The sequence below is a fragment of the Ambystoma mexicanum genome, chromosome 4p (genome assembly GCF_040938575.1).
Source record: "Ambystoma mexicanum isolate Mex_15411 chromosome 4p, UKY_AmexF1_1, whole genome shotgun sequence".
In the NCBI taxonomy this organism is placed as follows: Eukaryota; Metazoa; Chordata; class Amphibia; order Caudata; family Ambystomatidae; genus Ambystoma; species Ambystoma mexicanum.
In genome coordinates, this window is record NC_090927.1 from 503100308 (window position 1) to 503110111 (window position 9804).

The 9804-nt window shown below is 46.6% G+C and overlaps 1 protein-coding gene across 1 annotated transcript in view; it reads right to left on the reverse strand.

The window, feature by feature from the left end:
* Nucleotides 1–9311, reverse strand: part of LOC138452841 (uncharacterized) — a 317626-nt gene extending 308315 nt beyond the window's left edge. Inside the window, exons 1-2 of the mRNA XM_069605185.1 lie at nt 9141–9311; nt 8871–9059 (exon numbers count right to left, since the gene is read on the reverse strand). Coding sequence (XP_069461286.1) covers nt 8871–9059; nt 9141–9311 — 360 coding nt within the window. The remainder of the gene's footprint in view (nt 1–8870; nt 9060–9140) is intronic.
* Nucleotides 9312–9804: the final 493 nt, after the last annotated feature.

A 9804-nucleotide genomic window follows, 5' to 3' on the forward strand; every position in this document is an offset into this window, starting at 1 on the left:
GGAGAGGGAGGAAAAAACAGGTGAGGGAGAGGGGGAGGAGACAAACAAGCTGCTGGGTCTATGGTAAAATCCTTTGCACATTCGAAAGTCTTTGATTCCATGAGAATAACAGTAAAGGTTATAGTGTGTGGCTCGAGCCCGACTGAAGGAGACCAACGGCGAAAGTGTATAAAAGGGGGTCCGAGTTCGACTCAGGGAGACTCAGGGTGAACAGTACACCCAAAGACTTTGTGAAGGAGGAAATCTTGAAGAGGAGAGAACTGTGATATTTTGGCTGCTACGCCAGGTATTCTGAGAATAAGAAACTTTTTAAGGGATATAGGGCCTCATTACACGGAAGGCGGTAATGGTTAACGGCCACCGTTAATGGTAACGGTGACCGTTAACCATTATCGCCTTACTACGAGGTGCCTTAGCGGGTTGGTGCTTTAACGCCTGCTTTTTGCAGGCATTAAAAACCAACCCGCTAAGGGACCTCGGAGCTAATTACGGCACCGCAAAATTGCGGTGCCGTAATTAGCGCCTTCCCCATTCCCATAGAGCCCTATGGGGCAGAAATGGGAATGGGGAAGGGCAATGGCGGAAGGGGGATTTACCGCCCCACCAACCTTGGAATGGGGCGGTAAATCCCCTTTCCGCCAAGGCGGTGCTGGTATTTTACCGGCATGAGCCATGGCGCTAATAGGGCCATGGCTCACCGCCTTCCGTGTAATGAGGCCCATAGACTTTGGCGCAGAAGGCCTGGATTTTTGTATCCTGAACTGCATCCTCATGCTGGAGAAGCTAGAGTTTGTCCTAAGCTTCAATGTTCCACCTTGCCCCGTGCTGAAAATTCATGGAAGGGAAGCTAATCATCCAGCTGTTCTGACATTGTTTTTTGAACTATTTTTCTTTTGCATACATCATTTTCCCACACTATTTGTATTTAGAAGTAAGGATTGGCAATAGGTTTATTAGTATAGGCCCTTTTTATTTTGACAAGACTCCACTAGGACTGTGTTATTTTTACGTTGATGGTTGTAGCTTGCTCCCATCCTTAGATTTAGGGTTAGATAGGCGTTCATTCAACCCACTGAAGTTACACCCTTGAACTGTGATCAATTGTGTCTGTCTTCACTGTTTGATACCATGCCTTTCTTACAGTCCCCTCACCATCTAGCAAGGCAAAAACCTTGGTATTATCTTTGGCTCCTCTCACTCTCCTTCTCCCCTCACATCACGGACCATGCCAGGAAGGCCCACTTTCAGCTTAACCTCCTCCTCTTCCTTTCCTTCCCCCAGAAACTCAGTGTCTCCAGAGCTCTGGTTCTCTCTAGGCTGGACTACTGCAACAGCCTCTTCCTCAATCTACCTCTTCACTCTTTGCCCCTTCAACTAATCCAGAACAGGACTACAATGCTTATCCTTGGCCTCAAGCCGAGGGACTGCATCTTTCCAGCCCTTCAATCTCTCAATTGGCTCCTGGTGGCTGCAAGGATCAAAGTAAAGAACCTGGTCATCATTCTAAAGGATGTCTGGGGCCTGGGACCAAGCTCCATCCAACTCTTTCTCCCTAAATACCTACCTGCTATAGCCCTTTGGTCCTCTAGTTCCACATCTCTGCAGATCAGAGGTTTCTCTAAGCATAGTGTGGGGGTAGAACTCTCTCTTTGGCAGGTGTCTCCCTCTGGAATCGCCTCCCTGCCCCTCTCAGACTTGATCCAGACCTCCGTAAATTCTGAAAGCTTTAAGACCCTTCACTTCTCCACATCTCCCCCTCCCGTACTAATTGCCCCTCCTGCCATTTCGCGTGGGCGCCTGGTTCACTCATGAGTCCTATATAGAGCTCCAGACCCTCCCTGACCAGTCTTCAACCAGCACCACCCTACCAGCACTTCCCTCCTGGGTCCAGTCCCTGACCACCCTGAGTGTGGTCCACCTCCCACTCCATCGCACTTAGATGGTGGCCCTCCACATCCATCCCCCTTGCACTCATCCCCCTTGCCCCCTGAGTACTTGCCTGGCCCCTGGGCCAGGCCATTTCCACCCCCATACTTCCTGCATCTTATGCCCTTGCATTATGCCCCTATGACCCCCCTGAACCTTTCCTCTCCCCACCCCCTGCACTTTGTTTTCTTCACTTGCACGATCCGAATGTTACAAGGCCTAATGGGACCGTTACTGTTGTTTCACATCCCCTGTCCCTCCTCCCTGTGGCGCCTACATTTTTTTTGCTGTACAGTGCGCCTTATAAATACTCTATAAATAAAAATAAATAAATTGAATGTCTGAAATCACTGCATACAGTAATAGTAATTATCACGCTGTCAATATCCAGGTGTTGTCCTGCCAAATTGTCAAAAGGCTTATGTCGTTTGGTTGCATGATAGGCTCAAGATGTGCTCCAGACGCCCATTTACATCATAGTGACTCTTGAACACAGGAGTACCTTTCATAGTTAGGAGGCCAGATGTGACTAAGTCTGGACTTGACTTTGTAAAAGGTGATTGTGGTTAGAGATTTAACGGTAGCATAGGCTTCTATGGATCTGCGGACACATGCTAGGATATGTTTCATGCCTGTCACTCAGAAAGATGGGGAATATTCAGATAAAATATTGTCTGCAAGTGGAATTGATGCACAGCTTAGGGTTCCTGCATAAGGGGCTGCATGTTTTATATGTCTGTTACTATAAGGCTCCGAAACGCTTCTAGCTTGAAATGTGCTTTATGGCACAGTAGGTCCACCTCAGAGCACCTAGCAGTGGGTCGGGAATCTTTCAGGCTACAAACCAACAACGTAAGCACCAGTGCGCCATATCATCAGCAATGAAAGGTCTCCTAGCTCCAAATAGCCAGTTATATAGTAGGGATATGTGGGTGACCCTGAAGACACTTCTAGGTTAGGATGGCTTTCCGTATATAGGTTCCCTGCAGAGGATGCAACCATGAGGCTGATGCCCGAGCAGTCATTTGGAGCTGCCAGCAACCCTTTTAGTATTTCTGGGGTGTTGGAGACACAGGGATCCCTTTAGGTGGTTGCTGAGCTCCCCTGGGAATAATATGCATATTAAACACCATTATCCAACCATTTCCCTGAGCCGCAGTTGCATTGTTAGGTCCACAGGTAGACAACTTGCTATATGGATAGCACTAAGCAGGCTTAAGGCCCAATGTCCGAGGACACTGTTCAGGCCCAAAATGGAGAGAAACACAAATTAACTTGCTCCAAAACAAACTCACAGGGAAGAGAAATGTTGATCTTGATAGCATATACACCGGGAAATCCATTTAGTACTAACCACCTTTGGCAATAGTTGCATGTCAGAAATGCAAAAAAAAAACCATTTAAATCTGAACTCACTGGAAAATGTTCAGAACTTTAGATTTTCATTACAGCAAAACTTTCATTTTTTATGCCATTTATTATGATATTATTATTGTTATTGTTATTATTATTATTATGATATTTATTGAGCATGAACCTAGCTTTGAGAAGCAATGGAACGCTTTACAGAGGTATACACCAAACACCAATACCGATACATAACCGAGTGCTTTACAGGGGTGTACCATATTAGAGATGGCTAACAGAGCACTTTTCAACAGTAACAACTGAACATATGTACAGCGGGCGGTAGGATACAGAGGGGGACAGAGGAGGGGTATAGCTGTACGAAGTAGCAGGGAGGAGAGGGGCGTGTGATGGCCGAAGTGTTGTGGAGGAGAGACTCCTTGAAGAGGTGGGTCTTGAGTTCTTTTCTGAATTGTAGGAGCGTGGGGGCGAGTCTGATGCTGACGAGGAGGAGGTTCCATTGTCTAGAGGCATAGACAGAGGCTTGTTTTCTGGTCCTTTAAGTTTTGAAGCGGCGTACGTCAGGTAGGACCTTTAATAAGGACTTGGTAGTGATTGTTACTAAAAATACAGTTTTCCATGTGAGGTGCCTGAATGTAGCGGCTTAAAGGGGCTCCCATTAGGAAAGCCAATACTACATTTAGGTCCCAGTCCAGCACCACAAAGGGGTCGGAAGGTGGGGGGAGTATTTGTTAGTCCTTTTAGAAATTGGATAGCAATAGACAGCGTAAAGTGTAAGCTTTGCTCTGGCATGCGCTCGAAGCTGGAGAGCTTCAGCTAAATATCCCTAGACTGTAGTGACCAGCAACCACTGATGGGCAAAGTTCAAAAGGAAAGACAGTACCTTGCATGTATTTTTCAACGCACTACCGCACCTGTGGTTTGTGAGATGTCCTTGTCTCATATAGATAGGGCCTGTCCTCTCTAACAGCTAGGGATATCTGACTGCACAGAGTGCCCAGACTACCGGAAAGGCTGGGTACAAGGGAAACAGCAGCAGCAGCAAGGTTTCACTCCCATGATCAGAAGACTGAATTTGCTGCAGTATGACGCCAAGACGGGAGGATGGCAAAGAACAGTTAGCTTGGATGAAGAGCAAAAGGATAGAATGCAGAGTGGATCGGAGAATTGGGAATAGAGAGAAATGGAAAACGAGTGCCGGTGCAGTGGAGGAAAGTTGTGACGCACAGCTAACACGTTCAAAGCATTATTTGTTGTGAATGGAGAGAGGCACCTCCTCCCGGTACGTGCCGTGATGTTCCCAACATCACGACGATCTTGCGGTTGGCAAGACTAGAGGGATCTGGAACACGTCTGTTGGTTGGGGCGTAGCGCTTCCATCTATCCCATACTGACCAGGGGTGAATACGCCTTCTGACAGTATCGCACAAAGAAGGATCAATTTCCTTAGTTCAGCACCAGCTGCAATGTTTCTTCCATCAGCAGTTGCACAGAGCCTTTGTTGGCAGTCTTCTGGCTGAGAGAAACACCTCCATAACATCTTCAGGGAGATCCGAGACTCTGTATCTCAACCTCTCAGTAACCAGGCATGATGGTTGAGGGTGTTGATGCTGTGTGGAGAACCAGGCATCCTTCCTGGGAAAGTAGGTTAACTCTCTGAGGAAGACGATGAGGAGCAGGTGGGCATGTCTAGAGGTGTATGGGAACCACATCCTCCTGGCCCAAACCACAGCAATCAGGATCTTGGTTGCCCCACATCTCCTCAAAATCCTGAGGATTTGCAGGATGAAGGGGATCGACAGGAATGCAAATGGAGGTGGAAAGTTCCAGTCCACCACAAATGCATCCCCCAGCTTGCACTTCCTGTTGGAACTAGAAACAAACAGATCCACTTGTGAGGTTCTCTACAGGGCGAATATCTTCAGATGAACTTCCTGACACAACTTCCAATCATGGGAGACAGGGCCATGCATACTCATGGTGTCCGCAGTCATGTTCTCCATTCCTGCAAGGTGAAGTGCGAAAAAGGAGATCACGATTTGTAACAAAAAGTAGCTGTATGCCACCCTGCACAGGGTGAGTGACCCTACAAGTCCTCTCTTGGTGATTTAGTGCATGGCCAACATTTGTCCATCATGATGGTCTTCCCCCTATAACGTGGGCAAAAGGCCATCAGCAACATTCTGATAGCCCTCTGTAGGGAACCACAACGCGCTCACCATCAGCTTTTTCAGGTGTGGGCCCAAGCCCTTCAGGAAAGTGCCTGTAACCACAGTCACTCCCAGCCATGATTGACTGAAAGGTTCTCCCACCATCAAGTTCTCTTTGCGGGCCTACCACAGGAGGTCATGCATGACCCTTGTCAGGACCAGAAGTAGGTCTGTCCTGCTACCTGAGAACTGTGACCACTGAGATTGGGGGGCCCACTGAAGTGACCTCATTCTCATTTGGGCCTCAGGCATCAGATGAATGCAGGATGCCATGAGACCCACCAATCATAGTAAATTCAGGGCTGGCAGTGTGTGAAGATGCTGAATGTGCAGAGCCTTGATATCGAGTAGGCAAAGGTAATTATGAGTTTGGCGGTAATACAGTGGTAATTCTGCTGAGCGTAATTACCGTTACCGCTGTGGTGTCTAGTGGAATTACTGCCTCATTACAACCTGTTGGGAGAGTGCACACACCATTGACGGACCGGTAATTCCACCCGGCAAAAAACACGGTTACATCGCCCTGGGTGGCATCATAGCTATGGCCAACCCTGTGCAGCACTCATGTGTGCTGAGAACGGCCAAATGACATAATGGACCCCTACAGACCAGCTCATAGAATGGCCACCTTGGCAGCACAAGAGGAAAAGGTCCCCAGTCAATGGGGTGTACACCCTCAGCAGCCACTACACCCACCATGTTGTGGTCATAGGCAATGGCCTGCAAACAACCATGCGCTACAATCCACATGTGTGGGATGTCCTTCAGATGTACCATGTGTGTCTAACAAGCCAACGAACCAGTATGCATGTTGACTGACAGCATGTCATTGTTCACTCAACAGGGTCGCAGCCAACTCAGGAGGAGGAGGAGGGGGAAGGGTCATCAGCCTCCCATGGCCGGGCCTCCAGGTCCACACCATCGGCCACCTCCCCAGCACCGGGCAGCAACAGGAAGGGCAGCAACGGGAAGGGCAGGCAAAGGAGACGGCAATCAACACCAGGGTCCAACTGCACCACATAGTCACAAAGCAGGGGGCACTGAAAAAACAGTATACAGGGTGATGCCCTAACAGGTAGGTGTATTATCACAAAACGGAGGGCAACACACAACTGTGTTTGATTTTGTAAAAATGCAGTGAAGGTTCCCTATACCATAAGGTCTCAGAAATGCAGTGGCCTGGGAGTTACAGGGTCAGTGTCAAAGACAGGAGGATAGATTGAATAGCTCACTGTCCCTACCTAGTCCCAAAAAAATCTAAAAGGGACAAGAAAAGAAGATAAAGAGAAATAATTTTTGAAGAAAAATAACTATCTGAAAATTGTTATACCCCTGTCTGTCCCAGGCCACTGGTATCCTAATGGGTGGATATGGGCGGAAGAGTGTTAAAAGGGTTAACACCGAAGGCAAAAAAGTCAGCCTTCTACTTCGGATACATAATGATTTAATATACCGTAGAATGGCTGAATGGTCCTAGGGTAACTCGGTTAAGAACTAATGGCTCAAACCACAGAAGGAATGCCAGGGAGGAAATGTAACTGCCACTACCTATCTGGGTGAGCTTTTTAAGTGAAGACAAACAAATAACAACCCACAACATCCGTCTAAAAGATACTTGGTATTAGACAGAGTGTGGGAAAGTTAAAAAACAAGGGTTGTTCCGGGTGCAGCTAGGTTTGATTTTTGCCTCCACCATGTCACAACCACTGACAGTGGTTGTGACTTGGTGGAGGCTAAAAACAAACCTGGGAAATATTCACAGTGTGACTTGGACATCAGGTCCTACAGATCGCTGTGCTTCAGCCCCAGCTCTTGCCACAGCCCTCAACTCATTTCCTGCTGCAGGGTTGCAACCTGCCTGATCCTACATACAGGTCCCGCAGGGCAAAAGCTAAGTACCACGGCACAACCGTTTAGTCACTCCATGGGAACCCTTCTAACTGCATGGGGGCACTAACTTGGATTACATGGGGAAACCAGTCATGCTAACGTGGGAACTTTGTACTTGTACGCGATTGTAACTAATTACCCATACATCGGGTTTTGACTGCATTAACCACAGCTTAGTGAGCAATCGCTCGATTGCACACGAACATCCCGCAGTGTCTTATTGTGTTATTTTCTGCAGACTCATAGATGCCGGCTCGGCGCTCACAGATCTGCTTGCAGAGACAACGCAGATCTTATATAACAGAACGGGGGCAAAGTCAGAGCAACAAAGCTGAGTGCATTCATTCTAATCTCTTCATGCATATCTATTCTGCTAGTATGTTGATGGCTATCAGGTAGCAAGTGAAGCAACTGGGATGTTAGTGGTTGCCCAGTGACGCAACTGGGTTATTGGGGTATGTGTGTGTCAGGGGGTGCATTACCAAAGCATCTCTGTGCATCATACTGCATTGTTTACAGAGCCACTGGTTAGGCTGACACGTGTGCATGTGTATGCTGAATGTATGAGCGCATGACAGGAGCACAACGTGCAAAGCAAGAGCCAAGGAGCACACCTTCCCCAACTTCCCCATACCCATCCATAACCTCTTCCTTACCCTCTACCCAGTTACCCTAAAACCACCTACCCATCAAATCCATGGACCCTAATCCTGTTTCCTCATGGGGTTGCAGCCAATCTGTGTAAGCACTAGCGCAGAAGCCAAAAGACCCCTGGTGGGAGGCACGAGTGTGTGCTACCTCTGCGTGCGACCTGGGACCTGGCAGGTGTGGCGTAGGAATTCGGTCTTGGAGGGGTTAAGCTTAAAGTATGCACAGGACATCCACAACTGGATCAGAGAGAGGCACGTTTTTAACCTATGGATGTCCTTGATGGAGTCAATTTTGAAGTACAGCTGTAGGTCGTTGGCATATTGGTGGATGTTGTGTGTGGCTAGGAGGTCTGAGGTCTGAGGCTATCACCATCTCAGTGGTGTCCAGGGTTTTGCCTTGGAGTTACTGTCCCCCTGGTCACCTTGTTGTTTTGTGTTCTCAAAACCAAGATGGTTTCAGGGACGACCGCCCTTATGTACGTGAGTCTACTACCAGACACAAGGTAAGAGAATGTCCATGGCCCACCATTGGCAGCTTACTTGAAAGAGCATAACATAAAATGTTACAAGTACTGTCATCCACCCCTACCCTAAATGTATCAGTGCCTGCCCCACACATTATCTTGCTGGTTCTGGCACTCTTGTGCTCCCTAAAAGAACCTCCTGTCCAAAGCATCACATTGACAATGACACCAATGAATACAAAACCAGTAATAATGCCCCAAAATACCACATGGCATGCAGGGCACTATACTTTCACCTATACTCTTGGTTTGGCCTTCTGTTTCATTTCCAAAAAAGATTCCTAAGTGAATGGCTTACGTACCAAGGTTTCTGTCTTCACTTCATTACACTCTTTATCTTCATAGGCCATCACTTCTGCTCTACTCTGTCTTTTTTTCATGCTTTGTTTTTTACAACATTTCTCTTTTCTTGTATGTCTTCTCTCATCACAGATGGGCGTACAGCAGCATCCTTCTGCGGAATGGACGACAATGTTTTCTACAGATGGAGCCTGTACAAAAAGTATATAGAACACATATAAGTATCTTTATTGTGTAAACAGTAAAGTGAAACATTTAGCTAAATTTCATACTTTAAAATTCAGGATTTCAACAATGTGTAACTGTAAAATGCACTTCCAAATGCACTGTGCATTCATGAAAATGAGAAATTGAAAACAGTTGCAGAACCCTTCACAATATGGTAATCTACTGCGTTCTGATGGTGAACTTGAATTGCACACATTGTTTATTTCATTTAACATTTTCATATGCAACTATTAAAATCAAGTTGTTAAGGCAAGAGCATTTCCTATGAGGTGTAGAAGGTGAGAGGATTGATGAACATTGTGTTAGGGACAGGAAATAAGCAATGGTTTGATCGAGGCAAGCTTCACCTACTGAGGCACATCATACACTGCCTGTGATTAGTGAATGCTTTGTATGATCTACTTACTATAAATTCACACACATTTAAAAATGGTGCCTTCACCCATAATTTCACACAAACTAAAAATGTCCCATTCACGCAGGTTGGATCAACTGATTCATTTACTAAAGACTGTTAATTTAGGATTCCTTAGATAATATTCAGGGCCCACATTAGCCTGTGAAATTTCCTTTGACATTTTACATTTTATTTTAATAATGCCTTGGGTGTTGGAGATTTTACAGAAAGCCAGACTATTTACAAGATTTGACCAATGTCTGAAGCAAGGTGTAGTAATATTGTAGTTGCAATTAATCGTGGTAAGCTTC